The sequence below is a fragment of the Ambystoma mexicanum genome, chromosome 3q (assembly GCF_040938575.1).
Source record: "Ambystoma mexicanum isolate Mex_15411 chromosome 3q, UKY_AmexF1_1, whole genome shotgun sequence".
Classification (NCBI taxonomy): Eukaryota; Metazoa; Chordata; class Amphibia; order Caudata; family Ambystomatidae; genus Ambystoma; species Ambystoma mexicanum.
In genome coordinates this window covers 448,653,252-448,675,924 of record NC_090926.1, presented here as the reverse complement: position 1 = coordinate 448,675,924, position 22,673 = coordinate 448,653,252, and the positions used below count along the sequence as shown (strand labels likewise).

General features: G+C 47.7%; 1 protein-coding gene across 1 annotated transcript in view; it reads left to right on the top strand.

The window, feature by feature from the left end:
* The first annotated feature begins 379 nt into the window (after window positions 1–379).
* The window catches only part of LOC138582657 (proteinase-activated receptor 3-like), a 67,587-nt gene continuing 45,293 nt past the window's right edge, over window positions 380–22,673 (top strand). The window contains exon 1 of the mRNA XM_069654126.1: window positions 380–718. Within this exon, the coding sequence (XP_069510227.1) occupies window positions 634–718 (85 nt within the window). The 5' untranslated portion in view covers window positions 380–633. The remainder of the gene's footprint in view (window positions 719–22,673) is intronic.

The following is a 22,673-nucleotide window of genomic DNA, read 5'->3' as shown; positions in this document are numbered from 1 at the left end:
TTATGAATCCTCGAAAGCTGGACCTGGGAAATGAATCTGGGGGCTTCCTGCTAAAGCTGGGCTATGCGGGAATCCGTCCATCCGAGTCTCTGCTGCTCTCAAGAGTGACTGTGCAGAGAGAATGCGGGAGGCTCCAGTGGCTCAGGAGCTGGAGCAGGAAGATTTGGCGCGGGACGATTTGGCGCGCCAAAACATCCCAACGCTGAACTGGCCGCGGCAAATCGGCCCGCGCCGAAACGGGGTGTACCGTATACATGTGTTCCACTAACAACGTGAAATGCGTCACCACCCCCCTGTCTGCTGGCCGGGGCGGGACACGTGACGCGTCTCTGTGGCTTATGAAAAACTAATTAAAGCCTGTCGCTTGTGAGGAAATGACACTGGCTGATGAGTCCCCGACCTAAGTTAAATCTGCCAGCCAATTGCGTAAATGTCTAAGAGCACAAGCCTGCACTAGGCGGGGGCAGCAAGGCGGTGTTAAAGCAGTCATTCCATGGGGGACCGTCAACTTTCTGGCAAGTTGGAACTAGAGAGCGGTGTCTGTCGCTGTTCTGGCAGCAGGAGAAAGTGCTGAGGCGGCATCGCGGGCGCCTGACAGAAGACCTCGGCTCTGGCGCAGGCAGGCAGGAAGAGATGCCACCTCCGCGGCGACTGTCAGCGTTCGCCACAGCTCTGGGCGCCCTCCTTTGCCTACTCACTGCGCACGGCTGCCCAACAGGTAGGTACTGCTCGCGCGAACCCTCCTGGGGCACACGTCCTCCTGGCTCAGTTTGCTAACAGGCTGCGCATTTGTGAGAACCTCCCAGCTACAGTGTAAGCATAATATAGGCGAGGTGCAGCAGGAAATGTCCCACTTAAAATATGAAAAGCTTTGGCAGCAGTCCCCTCGCACGCAGGTGCTGTGCGGGCAGCAGCAGCCCATGTTGCTTGCCCACATGTGCAACTGCACACACAAGGTATATAGCGCAAACAGTCTAAAGGGCGGGCGCCACTCCGCCCCTGACACACACACACTATATCGAACCAGCAGCGCGAGCCGGGGCCCCATCACTCACAGCACGCTCATTGGCGGCAAAGTTGCAAGGTTCCCTCACTCCTGTGATCGTGCCAGTTTTGCCTTTTTGTAAGTAAAACCTGTGCCCCTTGCGGCACCGTCAATTGATTTCAGACACGGACAATAGCGCAGTGGGCAGGTGTAAATGCCTTTTGATCGGTACTATACAGGTCAATATGTGATTTAACAGATGCAAGGGAAACACATACACCTGCTCTGCTCTGGGGGTAGGATTGGGGGCGGCGTTCGTGTGAATGTTGATGAGTGTCAGATTACTAGTGAGTTCAGCACGTCACGGCTGGCTCTGATAGACTCCACTATTTACGTATTTGCATAAATAATCAGCTAACAACGACTGATTACTCTGTGATTACTTCAGCACTCCTGCCGCTCGGACAATATAAGGATATATATATATATATATATATATATATATATATATATATATATATATATATATATATTGCTTTCCACCAGTCTTCTCAGAGCTGCGTTTCCTCTGGCTTTTAGGCGCTTTAATACACGGCATCAATATTATCACCCATTGGTGAGAGTGAGTATTAATGTATCCACTGGTCTAGTAGGATCTCATGTGACAAGACATTCCCCGGGCTGGCGCGTTGGCTTGAGTTGAGCTATCCACCCCGAAATCCGTCATCGCAGTGATCCAAGAAAGCTCAACGCTATCCGATTACAAAAAGCACTTTTTTGAAACCATGTTAACCAAAAACATATACACGTCTTATACACATACACCTAAAAGATATGTTTTTTTAATCGGCGCACCCATTGTAAAGCTAACAGAAGACCTGTTTCGGATCCCCCCGCCCAACCGGCCCGCCCTGGCTGTTGGTAGCCACCCCCACGCTCCCCCCCTATCGTGGAAGCACTCTGTGGTCGGTGATGAGAGTCTCGTTGCTGCTTCTCGTTTTGCAAATTTCCGAGGGCTCGAAAATTGCCTAATCATTACTTTCCTCAAAAATATTGACTCACGTGAAAGAGTTGAGAAAGAAAAAAAAAACGATTCAAGCATACCCCAAAAATATGTCGGCACCTAAGATGTCCCCTGTGACGGCACTGTTTATGCTGCTTGAGCCACAAAGAATGCAACAACCAGGTGTTGGTAAAATGCCAAATTCACCCAAAGAATTTGGAGTGATACAAACAATTAGCAATGGGTTTTTGCACTAGTTTTGCTGCATGTGTGAATGGGTTCAAGGCGGCTGATTTAGGAAAGACCATGTAGGCAGAGTGCCCGCTGGCCCCCCCCTATAGTGAGGCCAGGTCTCAAGTTATTAGGGGAGCCATAGAGCCTATTGTGCCCACCTGCTGCAGGTGCCTTGGGCAGCTGCCTAGAAGTGCCTTATTGTAGCATTGGACCTAGTAGAAAGAACTACAGAGCAAACCAACCTATACATGCTCATGAGCCTGCGGGGCGTGTAGCCACGTGACCCACTGACGTATGTAGTTCACCAGTATATAGCAACATATAATGCCCTGCCTCCTAGGGGCTTGCTGTGGTAGATAGATGTGCTGACACCGAGAAGGGTCAACAAACACCAGCTCTCTCACTGTCTGGATGGTTAGTGTGTGGATTAGGGGTAACGGGGTGTGCCACAGTATACAGAAAATTTAAGTGCAGTCCATTGTATTGTATTGTATCATTGTATGGTGATTTATAGAGCGCCGACAAAGACCAGAAGAGGCTTCGAGGTGCTTGTAAGAGACAGGTTTCTTAGTGTGTCTGTGATTAGGGGCAGCCTGTGTTTCTGGTAGCAGAGACATTTTAAACATTTAGGGAGACTATGTCCCAGGGCAACCGGGTTCAGTTGTACCTGCAACTACACGGGCATGCTGCCAGCAGGTTGCATCCCCACCATGGCTTTTCCGCGAGTCTACAAATGGCCGTCCCCCTGAATGCTTTACTGGGCGGGGGCTGTGTTCATCTTTTGGAATTGTTTGGAGAGAAGAGAACCCCCTTCGGCGGGAAGTGACATCAACAGCAGGTATATGACCGCATTTGCACATTGTCGCCAACTTGGTACGAGGAGGGTTCGGGGGCGCAGAACAGTGGAAACATTGGCTAGCATGTACTGCATATACTAAAGTCAAGTAAGAAGGAGGTTTAAACCTTCCAGTTGCATTCCAGTATGCCAACACTGCCCCTACTCCACCCCTCTATAATCATCCAGGGTGAAGCAGCCCTCAAAAGGCAGAGCAACATGACTAGGATGGGAGAACGAAATGCCATCCCATCCTGTGAGTGTGTCAAACCTCAGAGCAAAGACTGTGTGTGTGCCTCCTACCTTGGAGCACTATCTCACTAATTTGGTGCAAATCTCGCAAGTGGGTGCATGGGAATCCCATGCATGTGTCTGGGCTGCAGACCCCGGATCACATGCTCACTTCTTCAGTGTGAAACTCTGGCCTTGGCTCTTTGGGCAAGCATTCAGGATGGGCCTCACACCTTTAACCAGTGTGATATATTGAGTGGGCATCTCACTCCTTGGAGCATAGTATCACCCATCGCACAGTTCATGTACACATTCAATGTCAGTGATATATGCATCAGAGAGGGCGTTCTACCGTCTTTTTACGGGCATTAAATGTTTACATCACGGTGCGGGCAGGAGGTTCTGTGGGGGCCACTTTTTCAGTGAACGCACGGAAAGGAGCCTTGGTCTTGAGGTTGCCACTATGGTGTGTGCATATCCTTCCTCATTTTCGTTGCACTGTGTCATTTCGGCAAGCCATTGGGGGTCATTACGACCCAGGCGTCAACCATGGCGCTATTAGCGCCATGGTTGATGCCGGTATTTTAACGATTGGGCCATGGTGGAATTACCGCCCCATTCCAAGATTGGCGGGGCAGTAATTTCCCATTCACCATTGGCCATTCCCCCATTCCCATTTTTGCCCTCATAGGGCTCAAGGGGAATGGGGAAGGCGGTAATTACGGTACTGCAAATTTCGGTACCGTAATTGCCTCCAAGGTCCCTTTGCGGGTCCAATCCTTAACGGCTGGTCAAGACCAGCTGTTAAGGTAGGGACCCGCAAAGGGACCTCGTAATTAGGCGGTAAGGGGTTAACGGCGCCGCAACCTTTTACGGCGCTGTTAACCCCTTACCGCCTGGGTCGTAATGAGGCCCAAAATTGTCTCAGTGTGGGCGCTTCTGTAGCTTTCCATTTGAGTAATATGCATTTCTTTGCGATTATGCACTATGCACCCAACGTTGACTATCTTCCGGTCTTTATATTGGCCCTAACAATAACTCCTAGCAAGTATTTTAATGGATGGAGTGCCAGCGCTATAGCCAGCATTTCGCATAGTGATTGTGCAATGTGTTTCCAGAAGTCGGCGATCGGAGGGCAGTGCCAGAACATGTGTATCGGGTCTGCTTCTTCCGTTTTGCATTTCAGGCAGGTCTGTATCTCTTGAGGATCACATTTTGTTATGCGCTTGGGAGTATAGTGTAGTTTGTTGAGAACTTTATATAGAATTAATCTTAGCTGGGCATTGAGTGGCGACTCCTTGGTCAACACACACATCTTTTGCCATTGTACTTCGTCGATAGTTGATCCAGTGTCTTCTCCCTATTGCTTCCCTGGGTTTGGGGCTGACCGGGTTTGCTTCTTGTATTTTAGCATACAGCCTAGCCAGAAGTCCTTTCCTGTCATCACTTTGTATTATCAAGTCCAGGCATTCGCTGGATTCTGGTTCGTTTGGGTAGGATGGCCATTGTCGCCGTACTGTCTCTCTCATTCGATAGTATTGCAGTGTTCTTATCGGGTTGTTCCCTAAAGTCGGACATGGAGACGATTCTGGCATCTGGGAACAGGTCTCCCAGTTTCATTGTCCTTTCCGGGTCCCATGCCATTTGGACGTCTGCGTCCATGGTCGGGGGTAGATATGGGGTGTACCATAATGGAATATTTTGGTTGTATGGTTTTGTAATGAGAAGTCTCAATATTATGCTTCTCCAGGTGTCTAGTGTTGTACTTAGTGGGTCAAACAGGCAGGAGTCCGTCTTGGCGCATATTAGTGTGGGTTTTACATCACTCAGCACCGCAGATCGTTTCTCCAATGCAACATGTGAATGTTTAATGTCAGTGTTGTACCATAAACCAGCATAGTGGGCTTGGGGAGCCAGATATTAAAGTTCAAAGTCAGGGGCTGCTATGCCCCCTCGATGGTATGGTTCGGTGAGTGATTCCCATTTTGCTCTTACAGTGTTGCCTCCCCATACAAACTCTGTTGCCAAACTTCAGAGTTTAAGAATTTTCGGCCAGGCCAGATCGGGATAGTGGTGAAAAAATATAGCAATTTGGGTGCCACGATCATTTTTAGGATGGCTACTTGGCCTATCATGGACATTGGGAGCTTACCCCACAGTGTAAGTTTATGCTCAAGTGTACTGAGATAGCTTGCGTGGTTGCGTTCATACAGGTCCCTGCGTGTACGTGCGATCTGAACCCCCAGATATTTCAGTGTCTCCTGCCCATTTCATGGCATGTAACTGAGTGGGTCTGGTGGTTTTATCGGTAAGGGGGAACAGTTCTGATTTCATATTGTTAATTTTATATCCGGAATGTAGTGTGAATAGTTTGACCTCCTCTAGGATTGGTGATATGTTTTCCTCCGGGTGTTTCAGATATATGAGGGTGTCGTCGGTATAGGGTGTCGTCGGCATATAGAGATATGATCTGCGGGGGTCCTTGTATATGTATTCCCCTATGACCATGGTGTTCACGGATCCTGCTTGCGAAGGGTTCAATCGTTAGTGCAAATAAGATTGGGGAGAACGGGCACCCCTGTCTGGTGCCTCTGGCCAGCTTTATTATTTGGGAGTGGTTTCGAGTGGTGCAAACCCTGGCCCCTGGTTCTGTATAGAGCAATTTCAGAAATGTACAGAATTCTGCTCCTAACCCCATGCGTCTCTTAGAACACAGAACAAAAAGTTCCATGACACAGAGTCGAACGCTTTTTCTGCGTCTTAATATCATCGCCTCTGCGGTAAGGTCAGGGTTTATTTGGGCCATGGTCCTGAGTAAACCTCTTAGATTCAGGGTGGTAGATCTCCCCGGTATGAATCCAGTCTGGTCCGGATGTACCAGGTCAGGCATAAAGGGCAGTAGCCTGTTGGCCAACATTTTGGCAAAGACCTTAGCGTCAGAATTGACCAAGGATAGCGGGCGGTATGAGGCCATTTCGTTTGTAGGTTTCCCTGGTTTAGCAAGTACCGTTATCACCGCTTCCGAGGGGGAGGAAGGAATTTTCCCATTTATGCACGCTTCTTCCCATACCTTAAGCAGTTTTGAGCTAGGATGTTTTTATAGGTTTCATAAAGTTCTATGCCTATCCCGTCAGGGACGGGGGCTTTTTCTAGATGCTAGTGAGGATATAGCACTTCAGTGATTTTGTATATCTTGATTGGGCCATTTAGATCTGGATATATCGTCCAAGGTAGGTAGCTTGGTTCGCACCAGGTATTCATGCTCCTCCTCAACCGTGACTTTGCCGCTATTGGAATATATTGTCTGGTAATAGTCTTTGAACATTTAGTTTATTTCCTCAAGTCAAATGGTTGTTTGTCCATCAGGTTTGGTGAGGCCACCGATGTGTTGTGGGTCTCGTTCCCCTTTGATTAACCCAGCGATCAGCTTTCCAGGCTGATCAGCTTCGCTGTATCTCCTAGCTTGTATTTTCTTGTTGACAAATATGGTTTTCCGGCCGGCTAAATCACAGAACTTTTGCCTAATCCCCTTAATTAGTCCTAGCAATGCCCTGTTTTGCGTGTTGCTGTATTCGGTTTCGAGTTTACTCCAGTTCTCTTCCGCTTCCTGCAACTCCTCTCTGATGGACTTCAAGGTTCCTGTTGTGGCAGAAATCAAGCGTATCCAAACCTTAAACATCTCCCAGACTCTGGGACCAAATTCGCGTTTTCGGAGAAGAATGCATCGATGTCTATCCATAGTGTTTCTGCGAAGGAGCCAGCCAATAGTGCGGATGGTGGCTTCTCCATGCGGGGCTGGGTGTATTGGCATGATCTTGGGATATTTCCAGCTCTATTGGCCAATGGTCCGACCACGTGCGTGGTAAGATTGTGGTTTGACATTTCCCGGTAGTCCATGCCTCTGAGATCAGCCAGTAATCTATCCGTGAGTGGGCATCGTGCACGGTAGAGTAAAATGTATATTCTTTCTCGGTAGAGTGCTCTGATCTGCAGATGTCAATTAAGCTATACATTGACATGATCTGCGTTACATGCTCTGCGTTATCGTACAAGAGGCTTTTGTCATATTTCTTTGTGTTGTGCTTGATATGTCCATGGAGGGGTCCAGTATTGTATTGAAGTCCCCTCCCAGATAATGGGGACGTCGAGGGTGTGGCCAATCAGTGTTGCTATCTTGATGTAGAACGCCGGATTCATGCTTTGGGACCATAGGTATTCACCATGGTAATCGGTCTGTTTTTGATGGTGCCTGACAGTACCATTAATCTGCCGTCCGGGTCTATGTTGGCAGATCACATTCTGAAGTCAATGCTCTTGTGTATGAGTGTTATCACACCCCTAGCTTGGGAAGAGTAGTTGGTGTAGAATCTGTTATACTCCCCCATTTATTCGCCATCTGCTTGTGTGAAGGTTCTAGGGCATGAGTTTCCTGCAGCATAACAATGTTAGGGTTGTGATGATCTAGGTAGGCCGGGATCTTTCTTGCCTTAATTGGGTTGTTTAGGACTCTTATGTTCCACAAGCCATGGTATATTGTTGGTTGCATTATTTCTGTCTGCCAGTGTTGTTGTAGTTCGGTAGTATATGAGCATGGCGCCCACTGCACAACTGCTGCCACAACTTTTATGAACTTTACTTCCCCAGGCTGCCAGGTCCACAGCGGTATGGTCAACTTGAACATTAAACAACCTTATTCTCCCCTGAACCCCCCCCGTCTCGTCCCCCCACCATCTGCCCCAACTTGATGTGACCCTCGTGAACTATTGGGTGAACCCTTGGGGGGGGGGTCATCAGCGCTGCCTTCCTTACAGCTCAACGTACCCCAAATAACTAAGTTTCATCTCCGTCACCTGTCGTATATGGTGCTGAATCTGTTCGGATTAGGTGCGGTATCATACAAGCCGCTCAATCATTTTCATCTAAGTGTCTCTCGTCTATATCCAGCAGTATTGCGGCTTCTGGGTGCTGTAGTGGTACGGGTGCAGGTATGTGTGAATCCACATAGGCTGTTGCCTGTGCGGGGTCGTCAAGGAAATGTGCCTTTCCATTGTATTGTATTCAGAGCTTGACCCGGAACATTAATGAGTATGAGAACGTTCTATTCCTCGGAGCAGGCACTTCATTGTGTCATAAGATCTTCTTTGCATTTGCACACCAGCTGCGAAGTCCGGATAAATATGTATTCTGCTGGAGTCATATTGCAGTGTGCCTTTTTCCCTGGTGAGTCGGAGCACCATATCTCTGTCCCGGTAGTCTAAGAACCTGACAATGACCGTCCTTTGGGGAGCGCAGGACATGCAGGGTGGCAAGAGTTCGATGTGCCATCTCGACCAGGAATTGCAGGGAGAACCTTGTGGGGTCGAAGAGTGATTAGGTTTTCCATGAAGGGTTCCATGGGGCCCTTCGTTTCTGCCTCCGGGATCCTGACCACCCTGATGTTGCGCTGGGACCTTGATTCTAAGTCATCACATTTATTGACCACTTTCTTTAATTCTGTTTGCATAGTATTTAGTGTGCTGTCGTGGCGTGCCATGATGTCCTCATTTGTGCTGATGCGCATCTCAGCCTCTGTGATGCGGCCGCTTTCCTTTTCTATTTTCGCCTTCAGCGGTCATATTGTGCCCACAATATCATCCAGCTTCACATTATTAGCGAGGAACCCATTCTGCATGGTTTGTAATAAGTGGTTGTCCCTTGAATTTTCCTCCATTGGTTTTAATTGTGAGTTACTGGGAGAGGGGGGGGTTCGGCAGTAGCGCATCTTGGGCCCTTGAGCTCCCTGAGTCATAGTTGGGGTTTGAAATGCACGGAGCGCCAGGCGCAGTGTGTTGTAAGCCGCTGTTTGTGGTTGCCTCTGGGGCACCAGCGCACTGTTGGTGGTATTACGCGCTACCACGTTGCTGAACAGGAGGTTTGTGACCCCAGGAGATCGCAGTGTGAAAAGGATGTCAGCAGCGCAGTCTTTCCAGCATCTTCAGTTTGGTTAGGCAGGCTGGGCAAAGTCCCCTCTCACAGATCAGGAATCGTTATATGGTATGGAGATCGCTGGTTGCATAGAGTTCACCCCTCAGAGTACGGGATCGCAGACTATGATAGGAGGCTTGCGTTGTGGAGACGCCTTTTCAATGTCTGCCTGGCGTGTATTTTAAAATTAGGTTTGTGTTGCTCCTTCAGTAACACAATCTAGCAAGGTTCAAAGCACCACTGCTGCGTTCAATGGGCGAGTTGCGAGGGGATGAAGCGGTCCGACGTTGCGCTATTTGTGCTCGCCAGCGGGTGTACTTTGTTGATGTCAGGGCTAGGGGACTGATGGCGGATCCGGCCGGAGGGCTGAGGTAATGTTAGTTGAGCCCCAGTTAAATTACAGCCCTTTGGGTTGGTAGTGGCCGGATAGGTGCCCCTGTGTAGCAGTTTCAGCCCTCAGCGTGTGGGCGTATAATGTGCGGGCCCCACGGGAAATCCCCAGTAAATCCCACCCTTCCCTTCTCCAGACCCTGTTGCATGACTTCAACCAATGCCACACCCTGTCCTCTGTAATCACGCATACTTCCCCACATGCCAACCCTTGATAATATTTCCTCCCCTGCGTTGAAGCTCACACAATGCTTGCAACCTTTGTATCCAATGTGTCATCCCCTCCCTGCCCTGATCATGTTATATCAATTTCCCCACATCTCTGCCCTAGAAGCAATTCCCTGGATGCCAAAGTGACATAGAGGGTGGCCTTGGCCGGTTACAAGGCCAGATCCACATGAATGAGCTGAGTCCAGCAGTAGAAGAAAGGTCCCTAGAGACTGATGAGAAAACCTGATGGATAAACGCAGAGCCATCTCATGGCCTGGGAATTCTAGAGGCACAGGAACCCGAGGAACTTTGGACCTGTTTCTCCTGTTGCACACTGGAGCATTGCCCAAGAAGGGGTGTGGGGGGGAAACAGGGGGACAGTGTATCTGGAGATCAATGCGAGAGCGTGCAGAAAACTTTAGCGCTAAAGGGATAGTGGGCTGAGCACTATATCCCTGATACTGTCAAGGACTGAGATGGGACCTACATTCCTTAGAGCCTTCATATAGTGGGGGGGTGCTACAAGCCTAACACTGTGTTTATAATGTTCAGAAGGTAGCTGGATCCTACCCCCCTGATGAGGGGGGGGGGGGAAATCGGCCAAAGAAGCAGCAGCAGCCATTCAGGAAATCATAATACAATATAGTTTATCCGTTTCTACAGATTTTGTTGAGGTTGTCCAGAAGGTAGAATATCCCTTTTCTTTGCCAAGAAATCCCTATTTATCTCATATTCATCTTGACAAGAATAAAGTTTGTTGAAACCTACTATGTGTCATATGATATGTTGATCCACCTACAACTAGTCCATGAGGAGCAGAGCTTAAAATTCCCTGTGTCTACAATCAGAGTCCTGATCAAAAGTCAAACCACCGACCCATGGCCACTGTGCATGCCGAAGTGTGTCCATACTGTAGTTATCAATACCTGGGATTGATCCTCATTGATCAGGCTGTTTCATCCCTATCACCACACCACAGAACAATCCTGGTAACTCCAAGACCCAAGCAGCCTTGTTAGCTACTCTTTACCCATCAATGGTACGTTCACGACATACCTTTATTGTCCCTCTCCTGTTCAACCCCTCTCCACCGCTTAGCACCAATGACTGCAGTGCTGGAAAAAACAAAACACACGCTGCGTATCCAGCTTCAGTATTCTACTGGCCAAAATATTTTGCTGCTTGTTGTTCCACTATCCTCCTCTGCGAGCCATCCAGTAACATAAATAGAATGTTTACATCCTCTTCTTTTTCAGAAACCATTTAAGAATACCCTTGGAGCCCATCAAAACCTTTTCACCGGTTATCAACTTTTTTCCTGCTTTGCGGGGTCTACCACTGTGTACCAGTAATCTACCATCCTTTTCCATGATGAAGGCTGTATACCTGCAAAATGTGTTGCTGTAAGCAATGGAGAGGTGACAAAGTTATTGTGGCCCAATAAACAAATAACTCCATTAACACCTAAGCATCACCTTTCATTCCTAATATCTTCCCTTCTACCTTCCTGATCAGCAGGAAATCGACCAGGTCACTGTGGAGAATCAATGACTCTGATCCCCACCTGAAGGCGTCCTTCGTTTGGCCGGCACAATTTCCTTCTTTTTCCAGCAGCAGTAAATCATTCCATATAATGCAGCACATGCAGTGGGCCTGATCCCCTTCTGAAGAAAGTTCCAAAATGTGCTTTGCATCCCCTTGGCCCAAAATGATTCCTGAAATATATTCTTTTGCACAATTCATGTCAACCAGATAAAATTCATGTTCATACACTGGCAGTCTTTTTTTCCCTCCTGCACCCTGCAGGTTCTGACCAACTGGAGTGCCCAATCCGCATCAAAGTATGCTATCACTTTGTTCTTGAAGTACAAATTTGATCGAAACCAAACTGCAAAGCATTTATGATCCAGTATCTTCCTTAACTCCTAGCCCTCTTCAAACAATGATCTGAGATTTCAGGTCCCCGCCACTGACGGCCCGCTTGCCTCACCATCCTTCAGCAGGCTGGCCACCTTTCAACCCTGCAAAAAACTCACTTATGAACATTACTCCACCTCCCTAGAACACTTTTGCCAGGATCACATGTTCAGCAGATTTCTATCTGCTACAGGGAAGTTCCCAGATGTTTTGAACTTTGACGGAAAATCCCTGTTTAGGCTCACGCCAGAATGAATACAACCCTCTAGAGAAAGAAGCCAAGAGATAGCTTGCAAGGATAACAAGGTTTAATTGTACAAAATACAAAGGTATCAGCAAAGGACTCTGCTGCTCGAGAACGTTCTGGCCCAAACTAATGCATGCAGTGGCTTAAAAGGCAGTAATGCATTATCAACAAACAGTACAAATGAGTGCCACTGATTGGTGAGACCCTATACATGGGCCTGCTCCATAGGGGATGCCAGGCTACAATTGGTTCACTTTCCCGGCTGTCTATCAGTCCCCAGGTGGGTCAGCTGTGCTCATCTCTCTGCGGAGTGAAGTTCAGGTCTCTCATAAATTACATTATCAAAAATGCTCTGATACACTAAGCCTACTACTACATCACTGTGGCATACACCTGGGACTGGTGCCAGGGGGAAGGGAGGAAGAAATACAGTCATACTGACCCACACATTCTATGCTTTGTTGATACTGCTCCTCTTGCACCCAAGGCTTCCACCCTTGTTTTGATCCATAATTTGTCCCTCGCTGTACCTCATGTTACAAAGGATGTATTTATGTGATGAGGTGAAACAGTCGTACATGCTTAGATCCTTTGTGGCCAGTTGGTTTACGAATTGGGGCTGGGGTCATTTACTATCATAGAATGCAGGGGCATGGGGCCTGGGGTGGCAGTGTGATCCATGGCTCTGGGTAGGCTGGGTGGGGGTTAGAGGTCTGCTAGCAGATTGGCTGTGATGAATGGGCACTGCGAGGATCCTGGTGTTGTCTCACGGCCTTGCATGGAGCATTCCTTCCAGTAATACTGAGTAATTGCAGCAATGGAGGAACAAGAGGCCGCTTCCGTGAGAACTGGTTATGTGGACTCATCCCGTCTTAATGATCTGGGCCTAGTCGTGTGCTTCCATGGAGTTAAGAGTAGTGTTCCGTGGTGCTGTCAGGCTATGCATCTGCCATTATTACAAAATGGCGTTTCTTTCTATGTGTACGCTAGGGTTATGCATCTATCATTTTCACTATGTTATATCTGTGCTGAATTTCTCAGCACGGTCCTCTCCCCCCTTGTCCATTACACGGTTTCATAGGGGATTCACCTCACCTTAAAGCACCTAGAGGGATGGGATAGACTCATTTCCATCCTAACATTCCCCCCTTTCATTACTTCAACAGTAACAAATTCGTCCCCATATTTGCACAAATTTTCCATATGCACTGCAGCCTCACGGGGCGAGGGGGGTGGGAGTCCCCTTTATCGGCACTCTAGCTCTACACAAATGTCTCAAGATTTCTCCAGCTTGTGCATACTCCTCAGGTGTACAGGTCATATAAATGCAACCCCCATCCAGGTTAACCCATACTTCTTTGTAATTCTCAGGGTGAGGGGGAGGGACAATGGTTGTGTGATACAATCGGTCAACTACATCTCCCATGGGGATAAGGACCATGTGAGAAATGGGGCGATTAGTGTGTACTTCTACTTCCTTTGTATTACAAGGTACCTTTGGACCGCCAATAGAAACCATCATCATTGCGCTGTTAGGCACTGCTTTGGCACAACATCAGAGACCCAATTGGCACGTGCAGAAGATCACCAGGACAAACATGATGATGGACACTCATCATTTTTACCACTGCTCTGAGCCAAGATGGGGTTAAACTAAACGCAAGTGCAAACCAAACACCAACTTCCATGGCTGTCAGCAGATCTAGCACATACCGGTTCTGCATTGTCATCAGCCTGAGGGCGTGCAGCTCCACTCTTATGACGTTGAAACCTTGCTCGGTATCGTTAGCCAATTGGATCAGCTCCCAAAAAACGATCTGTAGCCATTTGGCATTTGCTTGCATATGTATACTTGCTATTTAGGATGCAAACAAATGTCTCTGCGGATGTATATAACTTGTACTCATCAGATATTTGTGTGAGCAGTTCGGGTGAGTCTGTTATGTAATTTGATGCTCTTTTCTTTCTTTGTAGTTATCATACGGCTCTTTCTCGGGAAGGATGCAAAAGTCTGGTGGTGGCAATGTGGGTTGTGCTTCCATTGTTGGGGGCACGGTTGCTGCTTTATCAGGCAGTGCCCCTCCCCGTGCCCCCTTTCAGGTGTTCTTCTAGGACTACTAGCAGGGCTGAGTGTAGCATAGCTAGTGAACAATAGCCCCCGCAGGAGGGTGGGAGGTGCAAGTACGCCTGTTGGCTACACACCCAGTAGTAGTCCATCAGCGCTGCAGTTCTCTTCTTGAGGTCTGGAATCATCACAGTCCTGTTACATCGTTCATTTCAGCTGACAGAGATGGATCCTTCACTGAAAAAGCACAGTTCATAAGTCTTTTCTTGGTGCACTTTTACCGGCTTCTCTACGGCTGCAATCCACGTCAATTTTATGACGTGCTCTGTCCATGCTTGTGCACAAGTCTGTTCCATGAGTGCCACAGTTTTTTCTGGAAACCCTAAAAGTCCTTCAGCTTTACACGTGAGGGTCGTTTCCTACCACTTGTTGTTAATGTATTTCGCCCCTTTGATCACCAGGTAGGTTTGTTTTAGACAGTTGTTGTGGGTTGCACTTGTTTGCATTTCTGGGCATCCGAAACAACAAGTTCTAGGTGGACATTGCGTGCCTGGAAAGTGCCTCTGATCCTACATAGTACAAGATGAATTAGGCATTGTGCCTCTATGATTGCTACCTCCTGCAGTACTAAAACCTTGGGTTACCCAGATGTGTGCGGTATTAAGGGACACACATAGCAACTGCTATTAGTTGTTTGCCTTCCCACTGCACTCATGTCGGAATACCAACTGTTGGAGTGCTCAGGATGACGGATATCTTCCACAGCATCCAGGCCCAGGCCATGTTATGCGTCATATTTGGGTTTACGTGCTTGTCTTTTCATTCTGTTGTATCGTAATATGTGTCTTTTTGCCAACCTGCTTCTGTTTTTTGTAATATTTACATCATTGTTTATATTACACAAGAGGCATTTGACATTTGGGAGTAAGATTTCAAACATTTTGCTTGTGCACACAGTTGTGTGGGTAGTGCTGTCATTTACGGGGTTCATATTCTACATAGCTCTGGTCATATTTTCTTGTTCAGTTAAATTAAAGGGTGTGCATTCATTCTTGCGTTCAAGTTTGAGGCAATTCAGTTAAATTAAAGGGTGTGCTTTCATTCCAGTTGCCCAAGCCCCCCTTCTTTTAGATGGTCAGCCCAAATAAAAGATTCCCCCCAATATAGCCTTAAAAAAAACTAAAATTGTAAAGAAAATGGCCGTAAAATGCAGGCCACACTCATATGAATACATTCTAGTACTGCTAATTGCATTTCTATCTCTAGACAATGAACAACATTGAAGTCTTCATCTTTGCCATACCTGTAGTGGGAAATAACCAGTAAAATAAAGGGATAGGGGGTTTTGGGTATTTTTGAAGGAAAACAAGGTAAACACCGGCAGGGGTTAAGGAGGAAAAAGAGGGAAGGGGAAAGAGAGAGAATTTTAATTTTTAGATAGCTTATGCTGCTAGCAGCAATCAATGTTGTTTATCTTTTGTACATGCGCTTATATAGTTAGCATTAAGCTACATTAAATGACATATGTCTGTTGATTTGCCTTGAGCTGCTGAATTTGTTGGGGCCCTGCGAATGTCTGAGAGGTGTATCCAGTATCGAAGCCCTTTCACCTTTACTGCGAGGGTGGAAAACACAACCTCGAAGGGCCCATGGAACCTGGGATTGTTCCATTTTCTTACACTTCAGCTCCCCCGGCAACAATGGTTGCGTCAGTGCTGGGTCAGTCGGTGGATCTGTCAGGTTTTGTGCATCCTCTGGGTCCGGAGGTGCCATTTGTCTTGATGTGCACCTGATTGCACGTGTTAGATGTAATATTGCTTCTATTCTTCCCCCCGAATTGCTGCTGCTCTATGGGCATCTGATGCCCTCCTTACAGTGGAGCTGGATGTTTGCATGCGTCTGCCCATCACCATGTCATGGGGGGAGAGGTGGTGGTCCTTACTGGGCTGTGTACGCAAATTAAACCGGGCTAGGCAATATACTGAGTTCTTTTTCAGGGTGTTGCATAATTTGGAGAGTCTGCTTTTGAGTAGGTCATTGATCTGTTACACCACCCCATTTGCTTGTGGGTGGTAAATTGAACACATGCAGTGCTTTATGCCTAATGGTAATGTGATCCCTTTGAAGAGTTCATTGAAAAAATGGGTGCCGTTGTTGGATCACCCACCCCCCATCGGTGGAAAACTTTGTGTACGAGGAATTTTGCAGCACACTTGGCATCTCGGTGGGCACATGGACCGGCCTCAACCCACCTGGAGAATGGACACACCACCACTATTAGGTATCATGCCCCATTGCATCTTTTCCCCCATGTCTGCATAGTCAATATGCAGCTCCTGAAAGGGCCTGATGGGTCGTAGCAGAGTGCCTCACAATGTTCTGAGTGTCATCCCTATACTAAACACTTGGAAGGTGGTTCATTTAATGCCCATCGTTGAGAGGTGTTCCTGGAGATTAGCAATAAACGAGTCTTCCTGGATGTCTGCTGCATGTGTTTCTTTGAGCTGTGAGAAGGGTAATGTAATTGCTCAAAAGCTGTGTGTAGTAATTCCAAGGGCATCACTACTTTCCCTGTGCTCCGCTGCCTACATAAGAGGTCAGTTGGAGATTGCACACACCCACGTTCGAGCCAAATGTCCTGCTCTTCCTGTGGTGCCCTGCGCTGTAGCTCGATTATTTGTGCTACAGGGAGGGATGTGTATGCATCATTTTCTGGTCTTGTGGTAACTGCTGCAACAGCATATTCAGCAGAGGTGGGCACTGGGAGATATGCTGCAGCTTTTGCTGCCGCATCAGCGGGTGCATTTCCCAATGATCTTTCGTCAGTGTTATTGGTGTGTGCGTGCATTTGACAACCGCCACTACAGATGGTTCTGCGAGGGTGGAAATGAGTGTATTTAGCAGGGCGGCATGTTGTACTGTTGAGCTGTCTGCTCGCCTAAAGCCCTACCTTCTCCAGCACGACAGACCTGCATGCACCGTTGTGTTGACCTAAGCATAATCTGAATAGATGGTGACAGAATACCCCTTGAACGCCCAAAGGGCCTCAATGGGGACTACAAGGTACACTGCTTGGGCTGAGTAGTGCATGGGCAACCTTTTCATTAGAAGTGTCTCACTGTCCTCTTCCTATAGGTGTACCACAGTTGCCCCAACATGTCTCTGCCCTTTGTCCTGGTCAATTGTCGCTGACCCATCAACAAAAAGTATTTTGATTTCCTCCAGGAGGCTGTCTTTGGCTTTGAGGATATCCTGTTCCTCGCCTTCATAAGTTGCACAGTTATGCTGTTGCAAATCTTCGGCGTTGCATGGTTGTGTGAGAAACGTGGCTGGGTTCACGGTTTTACACCTTACAATGTGGATGTGTGGGCTTGATAGTATAATCTCACAGGCAGATTCCCACTGTGTGGTGAGGGTGTACCTTGAGCGATCCAAGATCACAAATAATGAATGCTCCACATACACTGTTACTGAGCACCCATCACAATTGTGGAACCTTTTTCTATTGCAAAGGACGGGGCATCAAGAGGCTGTTCGCATGCAAACTGGCCCTGCATCACAGAGTCAAGTGTACCACTGGAATAGGCCACTGGCTAATGGCCCATGGTGCTCTTTTTGTGTTAGCAACACTGTCATGAGGGAGTCATTCAAGTGAGAGAATATATAAAACTTCTGCGTGTAATCTGGGGTGGCAAGGATGGGGGCTGTAGAGATCCTTTAAGTCATTGAAACTCTCAATCATAGCTGTGGCCCATTCTATTTATAAGAGCGGCCTTGTGTATGCTGCATAGTCAAGAATCCATGCTCTGCAATAATTGCACAATCCTAAAAATGCCTGCATGTCTTTCACTGTGAGTGGCTTGGAAGTAGCATACACTGTTGCTGCCCTGTCGGGGATTATCCTTTTTCCATCTGCAGAGATAAACTTCCCTAGGTAAAGTACTTCCAGTTGGCAGTATGGGAGCTTTGTCTTGTCTACCTTGTGCCAAAAGTAGCAATAGGGCAATGGAGGCTCTGCAGCAATTTTTTTCACTGTCACTGCATACCAGTAAATCATCCATGCATTGAATTATTGGGCTGGGCACTTGGATTTTACCTAAATCTTCGAGTAGTATCCTATTGAATATGCTGGGGCTTTCGCAGTACCATTGGGGCAAACAAGTGTATTCATAGCATTTTCCGCAGAGTGTAAATGCTCTGAGTTACTGTGAGTGTGGGTGCAGGGGAACCGCAATTAAGACGTTCTTCAAATCTTTGACAGTGAAATGGGTCGCTTCTTTGGGGATGTTGCACAAAATGGATGCCGGGTTAGGGACAAGTGGAAACTCTTTTTGCACTTCGTCATTAAGGGGAGATCCTGGATCATCCTCCAACTGCCACCTGTTGCTTTTTTGATGTGTTATATCGCTGTGTTGCATGGTGAGGTAGAGGGTACTATGATCCCTTGGTGTAGCAAGGCCTGTATTGTTTCTCTGATCCCCTCCTCTGCTTCCCTGGACAATGGATATTGCTTCACCCCAGGGAGTACTGCCCCTGCCGTAAGTGTGATTCTTACATGGGTCACTTCTTTCAACATCCCTACATCATGTGGGTTGTTTTTCCATAAGTGTGTAGGAACATGTTGTAAGTCTGCCTGGCTGAATGGGGGTGATGTGACACAGCCATGAGGGGCCTCTGGACTCTTCAGTATTGCACCATTATCTCACAGGGTATGCACATTTTGAGGATGATCTCCCCATCGTTGTTGTCATCCTCAAAAAGCTCTGCATTGGTTAATTCTTTAAGGGGCATAGTAGGATTGATGCACAGGACTATGCGCCACTGGCATCCGTGAGGATCCGTGCCTAGGACTACAATCGTTTTGGCCGATACCAGCAGGCCCTCGAGGTCCAGAGAGAGTATTGTTGGTGCAACTAACTCCGGGGACCCCACAGGCCAAAAAATTAAATCAGTGGGTACTCTCCAGCAGGCTCTTGTAATCTGGCGGACTGCACGTGTAAGTACAGTAATGCCATAAATGAACATGTCGGGGTTGACAGGGATACCCCGCACCACTACATCATGTGCCATGGCATGGATAACAAGCATTGGCCTCATTAAACACATGCCAGGCATGGCGCAGATGATACCGCTGTCTGCGAATGGGATTGTCATGTTCAGTTTACTTAGTAGATCCCTACTGAGCAAATTGACAGGAGAACTCTCAGAGTATAACCTTCCCTCCCACCTTTACATCTAAGTGTTTTGTGTATGGAACCGTCAAAACAGCTTGAGAGAGTCCCTGCATGTTGAGAGTTTTTCCTGATAGCGGGAAGTCACCCTCACTGATGCATGACTTTTCTGCTCCTGAGTTCACCATAAAGATTGTTTGTTCCCTATCTCTGCCCCCACCAATGGTACCTCTTCTGGATTTAGGGTCATCGACAGGACTGGACATGCAAGTGCTCACTGTGGGCTGTCCTAGTCGGGATATGTGTCTGTCCCTGGGAATGAGAAAGGGTTGCCCCTTACTACTGTAGCACCTTGAAACGGAGCCACTGTGCCATTTGCGGTGCTGCCAAACACATTTCTGTTTTCTGCTTGCTGTATGTTAGTGCGGGTTAGGTAACTATTTGTTGCGGCTGGCAGGGGCCGGGGACCTGTAGGGGTAGCTGAGTGTATGATTGGTGGTTCTCATAGGGTATTGATGTCATTCTGGGAGGTAGCCCTGGGGATTTCCTTGGGGTTGAGTGCCATACTTCTGCTGGCTGTAGTTGTAACCCATATCCTGCCTGCTTTGGCATTCTCTTGAAAAATCTCCCCACCTCCCGCATGGCCACCACTGCCCGGGCCCCCTCCTCTTGGTCCTGGACCCCCAAACCCACTCCCTCTAGACCCCCAGAACCCACCTCACCCTCATTGCTGCCCTTCTTGCCACTGTGGTCCAGAGATTTGCAGGCTGCCTCCCCACTGTCCTTGTCCTCCTTCAGCCCACAATGCAGCTATTCTTTCATGTGCCCCATTAGAGGCGTACCCTCCCTCTTCCGTCTGTTCTGGCGTTGGCCCTGTCGATACTGCAGATACTTTCACTGGTTTATTTTGGACCAGTTTTGCTTCCTCATCCTGTCGCCTTGTATATTGGGCCATCCGTTGGCTTCTACCCCTGCTATTTTGTCTATTTTGTCAAGTGCTATCTGTACTTCTTTAGGTAGGCTAACTATGAAATAGAAAAGCAAGGTTGATTGGTCCCATGCACTACATGTTTCTGCTCTCCACATCTCTTGGATGATTAGAATGCACTGAGCTGCATCTTCATCATCCCCCATAGTGCACTGCATGATAGATTGTAAGTGTGGATTATCGGGGAACATTTGCCGCAACACATCCCATACCCTTGCTCTAATCTTGTTAAATGATGCTCCATCATGGGCATCATTGCTCAATGTGACTCCTGGGTACCCTGCTTTGACCCACATGTTTTCTGCTTGGTCCCTAAGCGCGGCCACCCACAGTCATATCCCTGATTGCTAAGGGCACCCCCTGCAGTGTTCTTTTCAAATGCATATATCCATTTTCCAGCTGTGGGAGTGGCTTGAGAGATTATTTTTGTCCATTTGCACCCAGGGTACATAGTGAGGCCTCTCTGCACCCTTGTGTATCAGCGACCTTTGCATTTTAATCTTGCCTTTTCCGCCTTTGGTCACACTTCCCTTTTTCCTTGCTAAAACTATCCTGCCTTCCTCAGTCGTCCGTCCCACATACTTTCTAACCTTTGAGTCGGCTAGAGTTCCTGCTCTGCGTCCCCTTCCCCATCGTCATCGGTTTAATCAAGATCACTGCAATATTCCTCGTCTCCTCTCCGGTACCCCAGATTCTCATAGCCCAAGCTATCTCTCCGTCACGCTCTACGTGAACGGTTCTTCTGCCATCGCGCCCACTGACACATACGTTGGATTGGTGTACCCTTCCGCTGGGTGAGTTGCTAGCGGATATATACCTTTTTACATCTCCAAATTCTTCCCATTTTCTCATGACCCTATCTCTTTGCTACTGTCTTGTGTCACCCCTTGCCCCTTAAGATCCTCGGTGTCCTCAAAACATTTTCCAGAGGTTCAATACTTCCCTCCTATTCTGCAATGGTCTGCCCTTATATTTTGCTGTCAGGAAAGTAGACCTATGTTCCAGCACACTTCTGTCAAAAGATCCTTGCTCTGGCCAGGAGTGGGTCCCCCCCCCCCTGTAGTCTGTCACCCATTGATTGTGATATATTTTTTTAATCTTTTCGCAATATAAAGGCCAGGCCTTGAATATGTGTTCTAGGGTCGTTCCTACCCCCATAGTCGTGTCTCATATGTGTCTGGTCTTGGGGCTACGCCTATGCTACTGCACCACAGTTAAACAGTAATTAGTTCAAAGGATATACAGTTCAGTTGTGTTTCTAATACACCTTAAAACGTCAACAAATTCACTGAGAAATCATCAATTCACTTTTCCCAACCCACTGTCCTCCAATGGAGCTTTTTCACGCACACACCTCACACTCTCCGGATATGCCTGCGCACACACCACACCTCCCAGCTTTCTCCTTACACATTTTAAAGTAAACAAACAAAACAAACTAAAATAAGCTTAAATAACAACCGCTATTTCTTCCCGAGCTCTCTAATTATATGGAGCTCCTATATTTATCCTTGTATTTTTTCCACACTGGTCGAGGCAGTGTATGTGATGCCAGCTTCCCCCCTCACTCGGGGGCGTTCCCTTAATTCCATTTTTCCTTTTTCTCAATATCCTTAAAACGTTAATAAAAAAAAAAAAGGCAAAAATCGACACACTCCACAAAGATGCGACACTCTCAATTTCAGTCCCCTCGTGTTCACACTATTCACACTGTTCCATACTTTCACCCCTAATTTGTTATCCCTTGCAGGCCATACTCATGTGCACGCATTCTCCCGAAGACCTCTGTTCACGGGGGTTCCAAAACTGGCCTGTGCCTCTCTTTGGGGCTACACCCCACTCCAAAGAGCAGGCGGAATTCTGCAAAGACGGCTCCCACATGGCCACATAGAGTACGCATTTTTGGGACTGGTCACTGTAGGTGGGTGCAGCCCTTCTGGAGAGGCCACCTGGATCACGTCAGCAGGGTCACCAAATGAAGGCAAGTCCCTGTTTACACTGATGCCAGAATGAATACAACCCTCTGGGGAAAGAAGCCAAGAGATAGCTTGAAAGGATAACCAGGTTTAATTGTAGAGAATACAAAGGTATCAGCAAAGGACTGTGCTGCTCGAGAACGTTCTGACCCAAACTAGTTCAAGCAATGGCTTAAAAGTCAGTAAGGCATGATCAAGATACAAAGAAATGTGCGCCACTGCTTGGTGAGGCCCTATACATGGGCCGGCTCCAAAGGGGATGCCCGGCTACAAATGGTTCGCTTTGTCTGCCGTCTGTCAGTCCCACTTGGGTCAGCTGGGCTCATCTCTCTGCAGAGTGATGGTCAGGTCTCTAATAAGTTACATGATCTAAAATGCTCTGATACACTGAGCCTACTACTATATCACTGTGGCATGCACCTGGAAAGCTCGGGGACTGGTACGAGGGGGAAGGGAG